The sequence below is a fragment of the Argiope bruennichi genome, chromosome 7 (genome assembly GCF_947563725.1).
Source record: "Argiope bruennichi chromosome 7, qqArgBrue1.1, whole genome shotgun sequence".
Lineage (NCBI taxonomy): Eukaryota > Metazoa > Arthropoda > Arachnida > Araneae > Araneidae > Argiope > Argiope bruennichi.
In genome coordinates, this window is record NC_079157.1 from 7741307 (window position 1) to 7763237 (window position 21931).

The 21931-nt window shown below is 36.3% G+C and overlaps 1 protein-coding gene across 3 annotated transcripts in view; it reads left to right on the forward strand.

Annotated features, from left to right (window-relative positions):
- Positions 1-8130: 8130 nt before the first annotated feature.
- LOC129976747 (fibroin heavy chain-like) overlaps positions 8131-21931 on the forward strand; it is a 42903-nt gene continuing 29102 nt past the window's right edge. For 2 of the 3 annotated variants that reach the window (XM_056090476.1, XM_056090477.1), the window contains exons 1-6: positions 8131-8731; positions 11752-12150; positions 13374-14339; positions 15563-16528; positions 17752-18717; positions 19941-20906. In XM_056090476.1, coding sequence (XP_055946451.1) covers positions 8146-8731; positions 11752-12150; positions 13374-14339; positions 15563-16528; positions 17752-18717; positions 19941-20906 — 4849 coding nt within the window. In that variant the 5' untranslated portion in view covers positions 8131-8145. The remainder of the gene's footprint in view (positions 8732-11751; positions 12151-13373; positions 14340-15562; positions 16529-17751; positions 18718-19940; positions 20907-21931) is intronic. The other variant, XM_056090478.1, reaches the window with a different exon arrangement.

Sequence of the window (21931 nt, forward strand, 5' to 3'; positions counted from 1 at the left end):
CTTATATTTGAACTCGTTTCTGAAACACTTGTGCTTAAAAAAACAGTACAAAGAAATACTCATTTTTAAATACATCATTTTTAACAGGGTGAAAAACAATCTGCTCTTGATTCCTTTCTTCCTACTTTGGCCGATCGTCCCAAGCCATTTCGCGAATTGGCCGGCCAAAGCCCGAAATCACGTAAAGATCGGACATTGGCCGTTAAGTTCACAGCAACGTTGGCCAGATCGCGAATTGGCCGGCCAAAGCCCAAAATCACGTAAAGATCGGACATTGGCCGTTAAGTTCACAGCAACGTTGGCCAGATCGCGAATTGGCCGATTTCGGGCTTTGGCCGTAACATATACATCTAAAGATAAAAATGTAGTTTGAAATTTTTTAAATGTGGGAACATTAGTTATTCGAATCCTTTATCATTTTTGAGTGAATCTGTTCATATTTCCTTGGTTGTAATAAAACTATTTATCAACAATTCACATTTGGGATCTAACTTAATTTTAGTTGCTGCTTCTCAGTCTTTTAAAGGTAATTTTTTGATACTGCCAATATTAATTTATTTTTTTCTTCATCGTAGAATTTAATTCTAATTCTACGATTAACAGTCGTGTTATGATTTCGGATTATTTTGATTGAATATTATTTAATTTTTTTTTTTTTATTTTTAAACAATTACATCTTTTTTTTTCAAAAGAATTATCACATTCGATAAGATTAGATTGATCTAAACTACGATTAAATTTTTTGAATTTATAATTTATTTAATTATTTTTTTGAAATTATTCATTGGATTACTTTCATTTTCTGTGTTAGCGGATAAATAAAAGCCAGTGTGGTAAAATCCTTTTTAAATGAAGTAATATAGTAAACAATATGGTGAAAATTTAAAAATCCCCTTGAGCTGTAAAATGGAAGCATGAGAAACGTTTTCATGTCGTAATAACAGTCATCATTACCGGGAAACAATAAAAAGCTAAAAAATAATACATTTTTCAATTCAAAAAATTCACGCTGAGCATAAAGGCAGAATAGGATATTATACAAACTTATTCACGTTCATTACTAAATTTATTTGCATGTTTAAGTATTACGCATACTTTATATTTAATACGTAACATTTGCAAGATTATTTTTACAGCCGTCCATTTCCATATGTTTAAGTCAGTTTCATTTAAACCATTCATTATTGAACGAGTTCAATAAAAATAAAACATTGGACTAAATTATTTTTGAGGAATATTTTACATATGAAAAAGAAACAAAAGTTTGTGTGTGAATCATATAATTGGTTTATTTATTGTCCTCGTAATAAAATGAAGACTGAAACTGTCAGTACATTTTTATAAATGGAGTAAATTTTTCAGGAATTTTTATAAATTTTTTGTCAGTAAATTTTTATAAATATAAATTATTTCCATGTTTATTACGAGCCTACTTTTTGATATTATACCATTTTTCCTTTAATAAAATCAAGGGTTTGCGATTGGAATATATATATTTTTAAATATTCTTATACTATCTACCTTAAAGAAGTGGATCTCGAAATGGATGGATAGAAAGAAAACTGTTTGACCTTTTTTAAGTTTTTATACAATTTATACGTCATAAATGATACATAAAAAGTCATAACACAGAAGAAATTAGAAAGGCATGAACTTGACTTTTCTCAAATGACTGATGTTTCTATCAAATTATTTACTCAGCTGGAAATTATCTAGAACCATCCTTAACTGATTATTAGTCGTATAATTCATTCGTTATTTATCTGTTCTAAATGTTGATTATGCTGCATAATAAAAAATATGGAAACCACCGAAGATATGGAATGAACTTTAACGCCAGTAAAAAACTTGTGAGCGATGATTGTAATTAAATAGTGAAGTCAGATTAATATTTCGAGGAAAAAAAAAGAAATTGATTGAAAATTGAAAAAAGAATTCAAATTTTACACAAATTAAATTCGAAAAATGGACGAAATATCGAAGATTGTATGACAATGAAACAGAGGTTGCTGAAATGCCATTTTCTTTTCAGTTTTTTTTATGGTTTAAACACACATTATCATACAAAAAATTATTTTTGAACGATAATATACTCCCAATCTAAGGCAGAAAAAATGCAAAATCTTTTTACCCTATTTGATCCTCATCAGAAGGGCAAAGAATTCTTTTAATAGCGCAGTTAATCCTTCCAGATGCTAAGAAACATGTGTGCTAAATTTTATTTGTATTCATCAAGGGATTTGAAATTGCATTAAATTTCAAAGAAACAAAGAAAGAAAATACAAATATAAAAAAAGTATGAATAAACGAATATATATATATATATATATATATATAAACTTTCAGTCTAAGAAACCTTTGTAATGGTTTGCAGCTGAATGGGTTCTTTTTAGGAAGGGATGAAGGTTTCAAAATGAATATTACTCTTTCTTTTTTTAATTATTCTGAGGATTTTTATTTTTATGTTGATGCTGATCTGAATGAATATTTTTCTATTTATTTGGCATAATTCAAGTTTAATGCATGATGATGCCCCATATTTTAATTCTTAATGATTTAATTTTAAGATCATTTAGAAATGTCATGTTAGAGAAACTTCAGAAGATAAAAACAACTAAAACATTTCCCTCTACAAGATGTTTCTTGGATGAAATTTAATAAATATAAGCGAATTCAGACAACAAATTTATGAAAATAGTTTCAATCTTGTATCACAAGAAGTCGCTATATTGGTTATAAATCGTAAAAAATAACAACAAACCAAACAGATATTTCTTAGTCATAAAATATTTCTTGCGTGAAATTTAAGAAAAATGAATTATATTTATAATCAATTTTCTGAAAAATCGAAATCAAGCAATATCGAGAAGATTAAATTTTTTATGAAAATGAGAAATAATCAACGACACTGCTAAACAAGAATTGCTAAAAATTATTCTCCCATTCATTGCGCACATTTGCATGAAATCGCACTTCACACAAAACAAAACAAACAAAAAAAAAAAAAAAAAACTCGCATGAAACAATATCTGAAATCATACTTACTCAACTGAATTCGGAGAACTCAACTGCTTATGATGGAAACCAAAAACCGTATCGTTGCTTGAAATTGCGAACATTGAAATTTAATTAAATTGTATGCGTCTTAAAAAAACGTGAAGGGAAAACAAATCATATTTATCTTTCATTTTCTTAAAATTAAACTGGATGCGTATTGAAACCAAAACTTGTCGTGAGGATTGTAAAATTTATGAAATTGAATAAGTTCAGAACGAATCAAATTGACTACGTCTTTTAAATAATTTCATTTGAAAAACGTGATTTAACAATGTCAACCATATTTACAAAATTTTATGAGACTTGGTTGATAGGTCTAGAAATTGAGAACTCGCATGCGAACTCTCGTGTTTGAAAAGTTTTAGGAAGTGAGTGAGTCCAAAAATAATTCAATAAAAATGCGTCTTAGCATAATTTCATTTCATGAAACGTGAAACAAAATATTCAGAGATGATATAAAATTGATAGAATATTGGAAACACCTGCTTATGTTTATTTTGTACCTAGTTTCTAATCAAAATAAAGTCACGAGTTGGAACCTACAACATGCAAATTGCCTGGTTTCGGTAGTTTGCTTTCATAAATCGTTGTTTATATAACAAATAACATTTAGAAAAGGCTGCATTTTTGCATCACGGTATGCATACGAAATTTCAGAAAGTTAAACATATATTTCTAATACTAACTAAATTAAATTTGAGAAGGTCAAATTTTATTTCGAAAGTCGCTCCAAATAAAGCGAAAAAATTTATAATATGCAAATGTAATCAACTTTTGTACGTCACATGCTGTTTCTGATAAACGCACATTCATGCACAAAAAAAAAAGAATGTTCTGATAACGCAGCTGCTGAATAAAAATAAAAGATAATTTCAATTAATTTTAATACCGTGAGGTTTATCGTGATAGTATTTTCTGAAAATTCTAGAAAATTTATTAAAGCAATTAAAGGAATTATTTTTAAACTAATGCAGTTTAATTTTTAAAAATAATAATAATGTGTCGAATATTAGAAAGCAGATGACTAACTATCTTACTTTACTTTCATTTAGATTTGAAATATAATGATTCACTATCTGGAATATACAGGAAATTTTATAACTCTTGATATAATTTATAAGAAGTGTACAAATATTGTTGAATATTTCATCTCCTTTTCTTTTTTCAAACTATAAAAAATTCAATAATACTTATTTTGCTTTTAAGTACAATTGAGATTTATTGAAAGATTATGTTTGAAATAAAAGCGAGGTAGTATTTTTTTTTTTTCATATTTCGATATCTAGCTTCTAAAATTTGATTCAATTCAATTTTAAAATTTAATATTTTCCTCTTTCAAACGATATTTTGTTTATTTCAATATTTTAAAATAATTTTAGAAATATTAAAGATAAAGTAATGACTGAAAAATTTCTTTTGTAACAATGCGTAAGAATTTATATTAAAACAAGAACAAAAGAGTGATATTATGAATGAAAAATTATATATTTTTATAAAAATCGAGAATGATATAGCAAAAAATTCTATTCATTTCAAATTAGACCTTTATTTAATTTTAAATTCTAATTTCGTGGTATTAAGTTAAATATTAATTTTATATTCAAACACATCATTCATTTACGCACTATTACCTACCATAAAAATTCAAAGCTAAAATCAAATGCCCTCATATATTTTGTTTGCCATACATTCTAATGTATGGACTCCTGAGAGAGTAAATCGGTACACATTTCAAAAACATATCTGGAAAGATAAAAAGAGAATGTTGAATAAGTAAAATGTCATGGGTTAGTTTGTTCTCATCATATTTAAAGGTGTCATTTGGTAATCTTCAACGAAAAAGGAAATTCTTGAAAGTTTAGATAAAATTAGTTGTTTTGATAATATCAATTGACTCTTCCATGGACCACTGGAAAATAGGCAAGTTATTTGTATCAAGCAAGTTTGACATCATAGAGAAGCAATAACAAGAGTGCCCTCAAGGTTCATGCAGTAATCTAAAGAATTTTTTTTTAATGATTGGCCAGTCAATGTCAATCAATTTCTTTATAATGTAATCTAACATCAGAAAAGAGATCACCTATAGAATGCCGAAAATATTAAATAAATTCAAAAAGGGGGTGGATCACAATAAATTTTTACTTTTAACAGAATTTTTATATTTATTAATTATTATGAATTTATTATTATATTGAATTTTTATTTATTATTGGTATTAAATTTTTATATTCTACTCATAAGCAACATGGGAGTCTTAGAAAAACGAAGCTATAAAAATTAGATATTAAATTCCTTTAAATATCTTTGGGTGCATCTGAATTATAAACTTAACTAAAGGGATGGGACTATATTAAAAAACAGGCAGTAAAAGTACCCAAATCTTCCCTTCAAAATCTTTGAAACATCTACAACAGCTAAGGTATCAACTGAAGCAGAGGAGATCTTATATAAAACTATACCCGAGCTCGTACTTGTTCAAGGAGAAATGGTGGGGTACGCATCACTACCTGTAAAAATGGTTTCAAAATTATCATTAATACAAAGATTTTTCCTCCTCTTCATCACATGCTTATGGACTAACCAGACTAATAATACTTGTCCATGTAATACTTGGAATCCCTTCCTTGAATCTGCAACTGCAGTACGAAACTCACCGAACAATATTCTATTAATTCGAATTTCCGCTTCAGTCAAATGTAACCACAAAGTAGACTAGAAGAAAAGGAGAAAAAAAAAAATAACCCGCTGGTCCACTTACCCACAAAATTCTTACACCAAGACAAAATCTCGCTGAATGAAAATGAAGCTGCAAAAACAATTGTCATTCAAAATTGTCTTAAAATTTACTGGATGACTATCAAACAGAATTTGATGTCTTAGTAGCATTCCTAATATTAGAAATCAAGACATTGTCGGCCAAACTTAATGATAATAGCAAGTGGAAATAACAGCTTTGTTGGAAACATCCAACTGAAAAGCTGAATTGAAAAAATACAGTTGAAAAACTTGTAACTGAAAAAGACAAAATTTTAAAAGGGCAACAAGGCAAGCCCTACATCTAACTTCGAAGCAAAAAAGTCCACCTTTTTTCACCCAGTTCAGAACCTACCGAATAAATTCATGATATTAAAAATGATCTCAAAATGATTAAAAAGGAAAGGAATATGCAAGTTACAGCAATGGTTAAAATTCAGAAAAATAAAATAAATTCATGAAATAAATCAAAATATTGATTACTTGTTTTTAATTATTATCTGCAGTTTACTTATTTCAAATTTATTATCAGCATTGCTAAAGTTATAGTAATTATACTGAAGTAGTAATTATGCTGATAATTATACTGAAAATTATTTTTCGGTTTCAAACAGTAATTTTTGACATAATCTTTTAATGATTACTGAAACATACATTTGGCCGCACAAACTCTAAGTAGGACTAATTTGTGTTAGTAGTTTACATTAAAATATTTATAAAAAAAACTATTTACACTCATTAATGTACTCATTTCTCTGAGCAGAGAAGACGTTAACAATGGTAGAAGAGTAATGAATTGCCTTTTCTTTTCACTGTTTCATGCATAAAGAAAATATTTATTTCGGAAAGTAGTTTTCATTCTAAAATTTTAGAATACTATTTAATATTTCACTTTCTGTAATTTAAGACATCGTGAAATATTTCAAGATTTTATATTTGTCAATGTTTTAAGACCATAATGGATTTTCTTATTGGGTGCGGATGAATACATGCTCCCTTTTGAATTTATAGTGCCTAGATCAAAGGGTTGCTGCAAAGAAATGAAAATATAATTGACAAAATCACAAAAACAACATGCAAAACATTTCACAAGGGAAAAAAAAGAAATCTGCTTTTTTGACATTAAGAATAAGTATAAACAAAAAATCCTTGGCTAAATCACAGACAATTAAGAAGGAAAAAGTGCAAGATAATTTGAAACATAAATATGGAAATTAAAAAACTACTATAATTATTTTACGGTAAAGTAAACTAATGTGGGTTTTTTTTCTCAGAAAATATGTAGTTCTAACGCCCTGAAAAACAATAAAGAAATCATTTTTGAAATTTCTTAATGATGATAACATAATAATAAAAATAATCGCACAAATATTCTATTTCGAGGATTCAAGCGATATTTGCTTCTTTTTTTCTGTGAACTGATATTGAATTATAGAGAAAAATAGAAAAGTAAGAAAGAAATGAATTCTGTAACAAGACATTTAAAAAATTTTTAAAGCTTTATAAATATAAAATTGCATTTGTAATTTCAAGATTTTTCTTCATGCAAATTATAAATAATTAACATTACTGGAGTAATTAATACCGAAATATATCTGATAAACATTAGCCTAAAAGAATTCTATAAGTATATCAGTTCAAAAATTTTTAAAAATGCATAAATATTCTTAGTTTTTTTTTAATTAATGTTCATAGAAAACGCAAATACTCCCCTCTCCATCTCAAGAAATAAATATTAAAATCCATTAAATAATGATTAAAAATGAATTCTAAGACAATATTATTTTAATAACACTTCCATGAATATTTATAATCTCCCAAATACTCTTGAGGATGGCGCAAAATATTTTCCCTTCTCCAGGATATCAATATTGAACTTCATCTGATTTTAATTAATAAAATTAAGTAATTGAATAAACCCTATAACTGTGACATTTTAAAATCAAAATTTTATAAATTTCAAAGCAAATATTTTCCAAATCAGGTACAAATTATTTCCCCTTTACTAGAAACGAATATTAAATTCCATTTAATTTGAATAAGCAAATAAAAAAAATCTGAATCCAAATTATTTTACAAAATATGCAAAAAATTCCAAATGCACTTACAAATATGGAAATTTTTATTTCCAGCATCGAAATAAAAAGTAAACATAATTTTGATTGATTCCGGCCTTTCCATTAAATTCTGAGTCAGACGCTGGAGCAAATAGTGAGTGACACGCATCTCTTTCTTCCATGCGCAGATATCGTCACGCAATCGTGATCAATCTCAGTATAAAAGTGCGACCAGGCTGCCGAAAACTTCAGATCACTTCTGGAGACCAAAGCAGCAATGGCTCGCTTTACCACAGCAGTGATATTTTTGTTCCTAGCGCAATGTGCGACAACATATGCGAGAGGTATCCATGTATCGGCTTACACCCCTTTTTCGAACCCTTATACGGCTGAGAATTTCGCTCGGACCTTCGTGAACAACATCGTCAATAGTGGAGAATTCGGGGCTCAAGATGCTGCGGACTTCGATGACATCATTCAAAGTCTTCTGCAGGCCCAGAACATGCACAAGGGGCATGACACCAACGCTAAGGCCAAAGCGATGCAGATGGCATTTGCTTCCTCCATAGCTGAATTGGTCATCGCCGAAAGTGAAAGTGAAGGTTCAAATGTTCAGCGAAGGACCAACACAATTTCCAACTGCTTGAGAAATGCCTTGTATAGCACCACAGGAAGAGTCAACGAGGATTTCGTGAGAGAAATCGAAGACCTCATCAACCTCTTCTCGCAGGAGTCATTCAACGAAGTTGAAACCTATGGTCCAGGCACCTACTACCAAACTTCTACAACAGGAGGACAAGGAGGAACACCTGTTGTCACAGAAACAGTGACTGTCTCCGTGTCTGGAGGTGGAGGTGGAGGAGGTATGTTTCCACAAACTTTTTTTTATCTTTTCTTGATTTAGATATATATTTTTCTTTCTTTTTTTTTTGGAATTCAAAAAATTAGCGCTGATTTATCTCTCTTTAATAGTCACCTTTAATTGCATTTCTTAACTCAGCATTGTGATGTGGATTTATTTCGAGAATATTTTAATTGTATGATTGTTATCTGTAGCTTTCTTTTCAAAGAATCGTCTCTTTCATAGCGGTAGCTGTGGCCTCTTTTTTTCTTGAGACATTGAAACCCATTTTAAATTATCTCCATCATCACCACCATTAACAACAAGACTGGTTTGTAATCGTTAGCAGAGGTCTTAAATAATTAATTAGGTTAAAAATCTTAAATAGTTAAACAGGTCTTAATAGTTAAAATGTAGTTATCAATTATTTTTAAGAGAACGAATTAGGTACTGTTTCCATTGTTCATAAATGTTTGGAAGCTACCTTGCACTGTCATCTCCTTCCATATAATATTTATTTCCTTTCAGTAATAAAATTTTGCTTAATAGTCATGTTTATATAACCCTATTTACATTAACGGATGCCTTCGACTTTGTTTTCCTTGGTTCTTTCAACAAAACTCTGAAATGTGAGGGGTTGTTCATATTCGCAAAGAATTAATTACACATTCTCGTCTGAATCATGTGTATTTTTGAATTCTTATACATAAATACAGTTATTTTACTATAAGAAGTTGTAATATTTGTGTAATCAAACGAGAATTTAATAAAATGTATTTTATTTATTTCTTCCTTACGAAATTATAATATTCATTATAATTGTAGAATATGAAATTAAGGTGATCTCTATTCACGTATTACCTTAAATTAATTTCTAAATTGCGTAATTACAACAAAATCTTAAACATTCTCTTAAAATGGATATTTTGCCAAAGAAACAAGATAGCAGATTCGTCTTTCCAAGTCAAAAGAAGGTAAAATATGTTGCCTTTTTCTACCATTGATAGAATCGTATATTTCTGCTGTTGTTGGTTTTCCCATCGTGTACATATTTAAATAAAAGGATGTAAAAGTTGAACTAATGAGTGTTTAAAACTGACAGTACATCTGTGTTTGCACAAGATTCCGAAGATCTTAGGAGGTCTCGAAATCTAATACAAAATCTATGCCGAATCCCAAGGACTTATTTTAATTTTAAGAATTCATACGTAACATAATTTCACATTCCTGCAAACAAAATTTATGTGATCTTCTCATACTTGACTGACAGCGGGGTCGAAAGCTATTTCAGTGGATTCCAATTGACTTTGTGTGATCTAAAGTTTGAAACAATTGTCCTATTTTAAAGTCTTAAAAAAAGCTCATTCCAGCTTGCATGGAATGATGATCCTCTCAAAGAAAGCGCTCAGAAACTAAAAGAATGTCTTTCAAAAATAGATTTTATCGGAAAACAAATTAGTGTCCTACAACTAAATTTCTTTGGCAGACAAACAACAATATGAGAATTAAGATTTAAAGACGATATCAGAATGAATCAGAATTGTCACTCTATCTTTACAATTATAAAATATTGGACCATCCATCAAATCCTTTGAGAAGCATAGGTCTATACCACAGCTTTAAATGATCCAAATGCCATTTTCATTGAGTAGACATATATCAGAATTTCGGAAAGTGTATTAGTCGAGGATTTTGCAAACTGGAGAATAAAATCTGTTGAATTTCATAAAGTAATAGCCTGATAATCTTAGTATTTCCAATTTTAAAAGAAATATTTAGTGAATGGGATGGTAGTATGGGAAATTATTGAGTAAAAATTGTTCTAAGATGTCGTTTCTCTTTTTATCTGAAGAAGTTTCATTAATGGTCATAGGATTGAGGTCGTCTATTGCCAGATCCTAGCTCTAAAAATACAGTCATTGATTCAAGACTATCCTACAACATGCAAGGAGATCAGATCACATGAATTCGTTCAAAGGCCAAAGTATCAAGGCGTCATTGGCTAAGAAGAGGCGCCAAGTCGATTCTAATGTCTGCTAACTCATTTTAGCTTAAAAGAATTATAATTTTAAACAAAAGGCCAAATTTACTAGGTTTATTGGTTTTGATTAGATATTTCTTTCCAGTTTTGCTAAGAATGATCGCAATAATGAAAAATAAGGATTTAGTGAAAATGGTGATTAAAAAATATCGATATGCATACATTTTCTATTTTGCGGAAAAATTAAAACATGGGAAAAACTTTTCATAGCCAACGAATCAAGTCCCATTCATTATATTTCTCAGACAGATAAAAAAATGTACTTCCAATTAGTGAATATCTTCACAATCAGGACGAATCTTTAATACACAATTCCTTTTATCAAGCATCCCAAGGCATTTCAATTAATCAGACCAATAAATTGTATTTTTTAAACCATTTAATTTAACAATTTTAAGTCTAGTAGCATACAATTCTTTCGACATTAATACATAAAACTGCAGTTATTTTTATTCTTTTCAGAGTTATCACACTACATTCAATTAACACAAGGCTTCCAATTTAAAGCAACTATACAGTAACCACATTTCAAAACTGTAGGATACCCACCTTCTTTCAAAATCTTAAATTTTTATCACATTTTTATAAAAAAGAAATTTTTTTTGAAATATGAGCATACCTTCAGGAATATTCATACATGCAAATAATAGAAACTAAGAAAGACAATATGTACACTTCAATCACTACCAAAATTTAAAATAAAAAATTTTATCTATAAACAAGAGTTTAAAATCTGTACAACATATTCAGATGAAAATTAACATAGTCTCTATTAACAGGAAACAAGACTATGGTGAACAACTCTTATAATTGGGAAAAGAGTCAGTAAGATCCATCCAATTTAAAATCTTTTGAAAATTACATTTCGTATAAAAATTTCCAATATAAGGACATTGAAAAGTACATTAAAATTTTAAAGCGAGCACACAATAAATGAGATTAAATAAAATAAAAAAAGCTTTAACATTTAAAAAAATAATCAAAAAACCATTAATTAATAGGAGCAGGAACCGGTGGAATCGGTGGACCATCAGGTCTGGGAGGAGCCGGAGCAACTGGTGGATTCGGTGGTGCTGGAGGACCTGGTGGATTCGGTGGTGCTGGAGGACCTGGTGGACCAGGAGGACCCGGTGGACCAGGAGGATTTGGAGGTTCAGGCGGAGGAGCAGGAGCCGGTGGTGTCGGACCCGGCGGAATCTCTGGAGGTGCTGGCGGTGCTGGCGGATCAGGTGTAACAGTTGTAGAGTCAGTTACTGTTGGTGGAGCCGGAGGACCAGGAGCTGGTGGTGTCGGTCCAGGAGGTGTCGGACCTGGAGGAGTTGGACAGGGAGGTATTTACGGACCAGGAGGAGCTGGAGGACTTTACGGACCGGGTGCAGGTGGAGCCTTCGGAGCAGGAGGTGAGATATATTTTTAAGATCTTTAGAACACAAATATATGTCAGGTCAAGACAATTGTACACTTTATTTTGAGGCGGTCTGTAAATTGGAATCCTCGGAACACCTCCCATCTTCTTATGCTGCTCTATAAAAATGCTTCCTTCATTTTACAAACGACAATATTTCATTAGCAGATTCCTTTCGAACAGTGTTTTACGCTTTAACTCTTTCCTCAAACACTCTTTTAAAATATAAAACTGCTATAAATACAAAACGCTTCAATCTCACATGCAGTGTCATGTCTACAAATACACAGGACGAAATGAATAAATCATTATCAGCAAATTAAGAATTGGACGAAAAGTTTCAAATGCAGCATTTCGAGAAAAAAAAATACATGGTATCGAGAAAGAGCCAATAAACTACATGGTTTTGTTGTCAATTAAACTCATTAAACTGTATCATTATTTCTGTGCACATTCCACCACTATATCGCATTTTCCATCCAAAATGTGTGACACGACGAAATAACCTGGCAATGTTTTTAAATTCATGCTCTTCTTGGAGAACTTCTTTTATTCTATTTCTTGTCGATTATTTTAATTTAATTTCTCTTCCTCACATATTTATTTACCATCTCTAGAAAGACTCACTTCCAAACTAGAAACATTGCTTTTCTGTCACAGTTAACACATAAAAATGATTTCGAGGAAAGAATGCTGTTAAAGTCGCCAACAAACGTATAGCTTTCCGACACGAAAACCTATGCGCCTCCTGTACTTGGCTAACTATTATTCCCTGTCCCTCCGACCCCTTTTTCTTAAATGGAACGATTTCTATAATAAATACCGCCTCTGTATTTTGTATTTGCGACAATTTCCGCTATATTATCAATCACTAATTTACTTTCTGATGTCACTTTGAATTGTTATTATAAATACAATTCAATATACGTGACTAATATTTAAAGATTTTTCTATTTCAATAATCGTTTCAGACGCATATCATTAATCCGAATATTTTAATAGACATCCTAATCCTGAGGAAACGTGCTACTTTAGCAGGCACAAAGTTTATTGAGAAAGTATTTCAAGTAATTTCATATAACCAGATAAACACAAGTATGGCAAACCTACAACGAAATATATTTGCATCTACTATTACTTTAAATGCCGTTAAGAATATCCATTCCAAATAAATCATTGATTGAGCATTCAAGTACATTTGTCATGTTTTTTTCATAGGAGGAGCTGTTGCACCAGGAGGACCTGGAGGTCCAGGTGGACCAGGCGGCCCTGGAGGTCCAGGTGGATTTGGCGGAGGAGCAGGAATCGGCGGTGGTGTTGGACCAGGAGCTGGAGGTGTTGGACCGTCTGGAGGTGCTGGTGGAACAGGTCCGGTATCTGTCTCATCTACTGTAAGTGTCGGTGGTGCTGGCGTACCAGGCGCAGGTGGACCAGGAGTAGGAGGACCAGGAGCAGGTGGAGCAGGAGCTGGTGGTGTCGGAACTGGAGGATTTGGAGGTCCAGGTGGATTCGGTGGACCGGGAGGTCCTGGAGGACCAGGCGGCCCAGGAGGAGCAGGCGGAGGCGCCGGCGGCGCTGGAGGATTGTACGGACCTGGAGGTGCTGGAGGATTGTACGGTCCCGGAGGATTATACGGACCTGGAGGAGCTGGTGCACCTGGAGCTCCCGGAGCTCCGGGTAGAGCAGGAGGTATCGGAGGTATAGCCGGAGCTGGTGGTGTCGAATCTGGTGGAGTCTCTGGAGGTGCTGGCGGAGGAGGTGTATCAGTTACAGAATCAGTTACTGTTGGTGGAGCCGGAGGTGCAGGAGCAGGAGCAGGAGCTGGTGGAATCGGTGGACCATCAGGTCTGGGAGGAGCCGGAGCAACTGGTGGATTCGGTGGTGCTGGAGGACCTGGTAGACCAGGAGGACCCGGTGGACCAGGAGGATTTGGAGGTTCAGGCGGAGGAGCAGGAGCCGGTGGTGTCGGAACCGGTGGAATCTCTGGAGGTGCTGGCGGTGCTGGCGGATCAGGTGTAACAGTTGTAGAGTCAGTTACTGTTGGTGGAGCCGGAGGACCATTAGCTGGTGGTGTCGGTCCAGGAGGTGTCGGACCTGGAGAAGTTGGACCGGGAGGTATTTACGGACCAGGAGGAGCTGGAGGACTTTACGGACCGGGTGCAGGTGGAGCCTTCGGAGCAGGAGGTGAGATATATTTTTAAGATCTTTAGAACACAAATATATGTCAGGTCAAGACAATTGTACACTTTTTTTTGAGGCGGTCTGTAAATTGGAATCCTCGGAACACCTCCCATCTTCTTATGCTGCTCTATAAAAATGCTTCCTTCATTTTACAAACGACAATATTTCATTAGCAGATTCCTTTCGAACAGTGTTTTACGCTTTAACTCTTTCCTCAAACACTCTTTTAAAATATAAAACTGCTATAAATACAAAACGCTTCTATCTCACATGCAGTGTCATGTCTACAAATACACAGGACGAAATGAATAAATCATTATCAGCAAATTAAGAATTGGACGAAAAGTTTCAAATGCAGCATTTCGAGAAAAAAAAATACATGGTATCGAGAAAGAGCCAATAAACTACATGGTTTTGTTGTCAATTAAACTCATTAAACTGTATCATTATTCCTGTGCACATTCCACCACTATATCGCATTTTCCATCCAAAATGTGTGACACGACGAAATAACCTGGCAATGTTTTTAAATTCATGCTCTTCTTGGAGAACTTCTTTTATTCTATTTCTTGTCGATTATTTTAATTTAATTTCTCTTCCTCACATATTTATTTACCATCTCCAGAAAGACTCACTTCCAAACCAGAAACATTGCTTTTTTGTCACAGTTAACACATAAAAATGATTTCGAGGAAAGAATGCTGTTAAAGTCGCCAACAAACGTATAGCTTTCCGACACGAAAACCTATGCGCCTCCTGTACTTGGCTAACTATTATTCCCTGTCCCTCCGACCCCGTTTTCTTAAATGGAACGATTTCTATAATAAATACCGCCTCTGTATTTTGTATTTGCAACAATTTCCGCTATATTATCAATCACTAATTTGCTTTCTGATGTCACTTTGAATTGTTATTATAAATACAATTCAATATACGTGACTAATATTTAAAGATTTTTCTATTTCAATAATCGTTTCAAACGCATATCATTAATCCGAATATTTTAATAGACATCCTAATCCTGAGGAAACGTGCTACTTTAGCAGGCACAAAGTTTATTGAGAAAGTATTTCAAGTAATTTCATATACCCAGATGAACACAAGTATGGCAAACCTACAACGAAATATATTTGCATCTACTATTACTTTAAATGCCGTTAAGAATATCCATTCCAAAGAAATCATTGATTGAGCATTCAAGTACATTTGTCATGTTTTTTTCATAGGAGGAGCTGGTGCACCAGGAGGACCTGGAGGTCCAGGTGGACCAGGCGGCCCTGGAGGTCCAGGTGGATTTGGCGGAGGAGCAGGAATCGGCGGTGGTGTTGGACCAGGAGCTGGAGGTGTTGGACCGTCTGGAGGTGCTGGTGGAACAGGTCCGGTATCTGTCTCTTCTACTGTAAGTGTCGGTGGTGCTGGCGGACCAGGCGCAGGTGGACCAGGAGTAGGAGGACCAGGAGCAGGTGGAGCAGGAGCTGGTGGTGTCGGAACTGGAGGATTTGGAGGTCCAGGTGGATTCGGTGGACCGGGAGGTCCTGGAGGACCAGGCGGCCCAGGAGGAGCAGGCGGAGGCGCCGGCGGCGCTGGAGGATTGTACGGACCTGGAGGTGCTGGAGGATTGTACGGTCCCAGAGGATTATACGGACCTGGAGGAGCTGGTGCACCTGGAGCTCCCGGAGCTCCGGGTAGAGCAGGAGGTATCGGAGGTATAGCCGGAGCTAGTGGTGTCGAATCTGGTGGAGTCTCTGGAGGTGCTGGCGGAGGAGGTGTATCAGTTACAGAATCAGTTACTGTTGGTGGAGCCGGAGGTGCAGGAGCAGGAGCAGGAGCTGGTGGAATCAGTGGACCATCAGGTCTGGGAGGAGCCGGAGCAACTGGTGGATTCGGTGGTGCTGGAGGACCTGGTGGACCAGGAGGACCCGGTGGACCAGGAGGATTTGGAGGTTCAGGCGGAGGAGCAGGAGCCGGTGGTGTCGGACCCGGCGGAATCTCTGGAGGTGCTGGCGGTGCTGGCGGATCAGGTGTAACAGTTGTAGAGTCAGTTACTGTTGGTGGAGCCGGAGGACCAGGAGCTGGTGGTGTCGGTCCAGGAGGTGTCGGACCTGGAGGAGTTGGACCTGGAGGTCTTTACGGACCAGGAGGAGCTGGAGGACTTTACGGACCGGGTGCAGGTGGAGCCTTCGGAGCAGGAGGTGAGATATATTTTTAAGATCTTTAGAACACAAATATATGTCAGGTCAAGACAATTGTACACTTTTTTTTGAGGCGGTCTGTAAATTGGAATCCTCGGAACACCTCCCATCTTCTTATGCTGCTCTATAAAAATGCTTCCTTCATTTTACAAACGACAATATTTCATTAGCAGATTCCTTTCGAACAGTGTTTTACGCTTTAACTCTTTCCTCAAACACTCTTTTAAAATATAAAACTGCTATAAATACAAAACGCTTCAATCTCACATGCAGTGTCATGTCTACAAATACACAGGACGAAATGAATAAATCATTATCAGCAAATTAAGAATTGGACGAAAAGTTTCAAATGCAGCATTTCGAGAAAAAAAAATACATGGTATCGAGAAAGAGCCAATAAACTACATGGTTTTGTTGTCAATTAAACTCATTAAACTGTATCATTATTTCTGTGCACATTCCACCACTATATCGCATTTTCCATCCAAAATGTGTGACACGACGAAATAACCTGGCAATGTTTTTAAATTCATGCTCTTCTTGGAGAACTTCTTTTATTCTATTTTTTGTCGATTATTTTAATTTAATTTCTCTTCCTCACATATTTATTTACCATCTCCAGAAAGACTCACTTCCAAACCAGAAACATTGCTTTTCTGTCACAGTTAACACATAAAAATGATTTCGAGGAAAGAATGCTGTTAAAGTCGCCAACAAACGTATAGCTTTCCGACACGAAAACCTATGCGCCTCTTGTACTTGGCTAACTATTATTCCCTGTCCCTCCGACCCCTTTTTCTTAAATGGAACGATTTCTATAATAAATACCGCCTCTGTATTTTGTATTTGCAACAATTTCGTCTATATTATCAATCACTAATTTACTTCCTGATGTCACTTAGAATTGTTATTATAAATACAATTCAATATACGTGACTAATATTTAAAGATTTTTCTATTTCAATAATCGTTTCAAACGCATATCATTAATCCGAATATTTTAATAGACATCCTAATCCTGAGGAAACGTGCTACTTTAGCAGGCACAAAGTTTATTGAGAAAGTATTTCAAGTAATTTCATATACCCAGATGAACACAAGTATGGCAAACCTACAACGAAATATATTTGCATCTACTATTACTTTAAATGCCGTTAAGAATATCCATTCCAAAGAAATCATTGATTGAGCATTCAAGTACATTTGTCATGTTTTTTTCATAGGAGGAGCTGGTGCACCAGGAGGACCTGGAGGTCCAGGTGGACCAGGCGGCCCTGGAGGTCCAGGTGGATTTGGCGGAGGAGCAGGAATCGGCGGTGGTGTTGGACCAGGAGCTGGAGGTGTTGGACCGTCTGGAGGTGCTGGTGGAACAGGTCCGGTATCTGTCTCTTCTACTGTAAGTGTCGGTGGTGCTGGCGGACCAGGCGCAGGTGGACCAGGAGTAGGAGGACCAGGAGCAGGTGGAGCAGGAGCTGGTGGTGTCGGAACTGGAGGATTTGGAGGTCCAGGTGGATTCGGTGGACCGGGAGGTCCTGGAGGACCAGGCGGCCCAGGAGGAGCAGGCGGAGGCGCCGGCGGCGCTGGAGGATTGTACGGACCTGGAGGTGCTGGAGGATTGTACGGTCCCGGAGGATTATACGGACCTGGAGGAGCTGGTGCACCTGGAGCTCCCGGAGCTCCGGGTAGAGCAGGAGGTATCGGAGGTATAGCCGGAGCTGGTGGTGTCGAATCTGGTGGAGTCTCTGGAGGTGCTGGCGGAGGAGGTGTATCAGTTACAGAATCAGTTACTGTTGGTGGAGCCGGAGGTGCAGGAGCAGGAGCAGGAGCTGGTGGAATCGGTGGACCATCAGGTCTGGGAGGAGCCGGAGCAACTGGTGGATTCGGTGGTGCTGGAGGACCTGGTAGACCAGGAGGACCCGGTGGACCAGGAGGATTTGGAGGTTCAGGCGGAGGAGCAGGAGCCGGTGGTGTCGGACCCGGTGGAATCTCTGGAGGTGCTGGCGGTGCTGGCGGATCAGGTGTAACAGTTGTAGAGTCAGTTACTGTTGGTGGAGCCGGAGGACCATTAGCTGGTGGTGTCGGTCCAGGAGGTGTCGGACCTGGAGAAGTTGGACCGGGAGGTATTTACGGACCAGGAGGAGCTGGAGGACTTTACGGACCGGGTGCAGGTGGAGCCTTCGGAGCAGGAGGTGAGATATATTTTTAAGATCTTTAGAACACAAATATATGTCAGGTCAAGACAATTGTACACTTTTTTTTGAGGCGGTCTGTAAATTGGAATCCTCGGAACACCTCCCATCTTCTTATGCTGCTCTATAAAAATGCTTCCTTCATTTTACAAACGACAATATTTCATTAGCAGATTCCTTTCGAACAGTGTTTTACGCTTTAACTCTTTCCTCAAACACTCTTTTAAAATATAAAACTGCTATAAATACAAAACGCTTCTATCTCACATGCAGTGTCATGTCTACAAATACACAGGACGAAATGAATAAATCATTATCAGCAAATTAAGAATTGGACGAAAAGTTTCAAATGCAGCATTTCGAGAAAAAAAAATACATGGTATCGAGAAAGAGCCAATAAACTACATGGTTTTGTTGTCAATTAAACTCATTAAACTGTATCATTATTCCTGTGCACATTCCACCACTATATCGCATTTTCCATCCAAAATGTGTGACACGACGAAATAACCTGGCAATGTTTTTAAATTCATGCTCTTCTTGGAGAACTTCTTTTATTCTATTTCTTGTCGATTATTTTAATTTAATTTCTCTTCCTCACATATTTATTTACCATCTCCAGAAAGACTCACTTCCAAACCAGAAACATTGCTTTTTTGTCACAGTTAACACATAAAAATGATTTCGAGGAAAGAATGCTGTTAAAGTCGCCAACAAACGTATAGCTTTCCGACACGAAAACCTATGCGCCTCCTGTACTTGGCTAACTATTATTCCCTGTCCCTCCGACCACTTTTTCTTAAATGGAACGATTTCTATAATAAATACCGCCTCTGTATTTTGTATTTGCAACAATTTCCGCTATATTATCAATCACTAATTTACTTTCTGATGTCACTTTGAATTGTTATTATAAATACAATTCAATATACGTGACTAATATTTAAAGATTTTTCTATTTCAATAATCGTTTCAAACGCATATCATTAATCCGAATATTTTAATAGACATCCTAATCCTGAGGAAACGTGCTACTTTAGCAGGCACAAAGTTTATTGAGAAAGTATTTCAAGTAATTTCATATACCCAGATGAACACAAGTATGGCAAACCTACAACGAAATATATTTGCATCTACTATTACTTTAAATGCCGTTAAGATTATCCATTCCAAAGAAATCATTGATTGAGCATTCAAGTACATTTGTCATGTTTTTTTCATAGGAGGAGCTGGTGCACCAGGAGGACCTGGAGGTCCAGGTGGACCAGGCGGCCCTGGAGGTCCAGGTGGATTTGGCGGAGGAGCAGAAATCGGTGGTGGTGTTGGAACAGGAGCTGGAGGTGTTGGACCGTCTGGAGGTGCTGGTGGAACAGGTCCGGTATCTGTCTCTTCTACTGTAAGTGTCGGTGGTGCTGGCGGACCAGGCGCAGGTGGACCAGGAGTAGGAGGACCAGGAGCAGGTGGAGCAGGAGCTGGTGGTGTCGGAACTGGAGGATTTGGAGGTCCAGGTGGATTCGGTGGACCGGGAGGTCCTGGAGGACCAGGCGGCCCAGGAGGAGCAGGCGGAGGCGCCGGCGGCGCTGGAGGATTGTACGGACCTGGAGGTGCTGGAGGATTGTACGGTCCCGGAGGATTATACGGACCTGGAGGAGCTGGTGCACCTGGAGCTCCCGGAGCTCCGGGTAGAGCAGGAGGTATCGGAGGTATAGCCGGAGCTGGTGGTGTCGAATCTGGTGGAGTCTCTGGAGGTGCTGGCGGAGGAGGTGTATCAGTTACAGAATCAGTTACTGTTGGTGGAGCCGGAGGTGCAGGAGCAGGAGCAGGAGCTGGTGGAATCGGTGGACCATCAGGTCTGGGAGGAGCCGGAGCAACTGGTAGATTCGGTGGTGCTGGAGGACCTGGTACACCAGGAGGACCCGGTGGACCAGGAGGATTTGGAGGTTCAGGCGGAGGAGCAGGAGCCGGTGGTGTCGGACCCGGTGGAATCTCTGAAGGTGCTGGCGGTGCTGGCGGATCAGGTGTAACAGTTGTAGAGTCAGTTACTGTTGGTGGAGCCGGAGGACCTTTAGCTGGTGGTGTCGGTCCAGGAGGTGTCGGACCTGGAGAAGTTGGACCGGGAGGTATTTACGGACCAGGAGGAGCTGGAGGACTTTACGGACCGGGTGCAGGTGGAGCCTTCGGAGCAGGAGGTGAGATATATTTTTAAGATCTTTAGAACACAAATATATGTCAGGTCAAGACAATTGTACACTTTGTTTGAGGCGGTCTGTAAATTGGAATCCTCGGAACACCTCCCATCTTCTTATGCTGCTCTATAAAAATGCTTCCTTCATTTTACAAACGACAATATTTCATTAGCAGATTCCTTTCGAACAGTGTTTTACGCTTTAACTCTTTCCTCAAACACTCTTTTAAAATATAAAACTGCTATAAATACAAAACGCTTCTATCTCACATGCAGTGTCATGTCTACAAATACACAGGACGAAATGAATAAATCATTATCAGCAAATTAAGAATTGGACGAAAAGTTTCAAATGCAGCATTTCGAGAAAAAAAAATACATGGTATCGAGAAAGAGCCAATAAACTACATGGTTTTGTTGTCAATTAAACTCATTAAACTGTATCATTATTCCTGTGCACATTCCACCACTATATCGCATTTTCCATCCAAAATGTGTGACACGACGAAATAACCTGGCAATGTTTTTAAATTCATGCTCTTCTTGGAGAACTTCTTTTATTCTATTTCTTGTCGATTATTTTAATTTAATTTCTCTTCCTCACATATTTATTTACCATCTCCAGAAAGACTCACTTCCAAACCAGAAACATTGCTTTTTTGTCACAGTTAACACATAAAAATGATTTCGAGGAAAGAATGCTGTTAAAGTCGCCAACAAACGTATAGCTTTCCGACACGAAAACCTATGCGCCTCCTGTACTTGGCTAACTATTATTCCCTGTCCCTCCGACCCCTTTTTCTTAAATGGAACGATTTCTATAATAAATACCGCCTCTGTATTTTGTATTTGCAACAATTTCCGCTATATTATCAATCACTAATTTACTTTCTGATGTCACTTTGAATTGTTATTATAAATACAATTCAATATACGTGACTAATATTTAAAGATTTTTCTATTTCAATAATCGTTTCAAACGCATATCATTAATCCGAATATTTTAATAGACATCCTAATCCTGAGGAA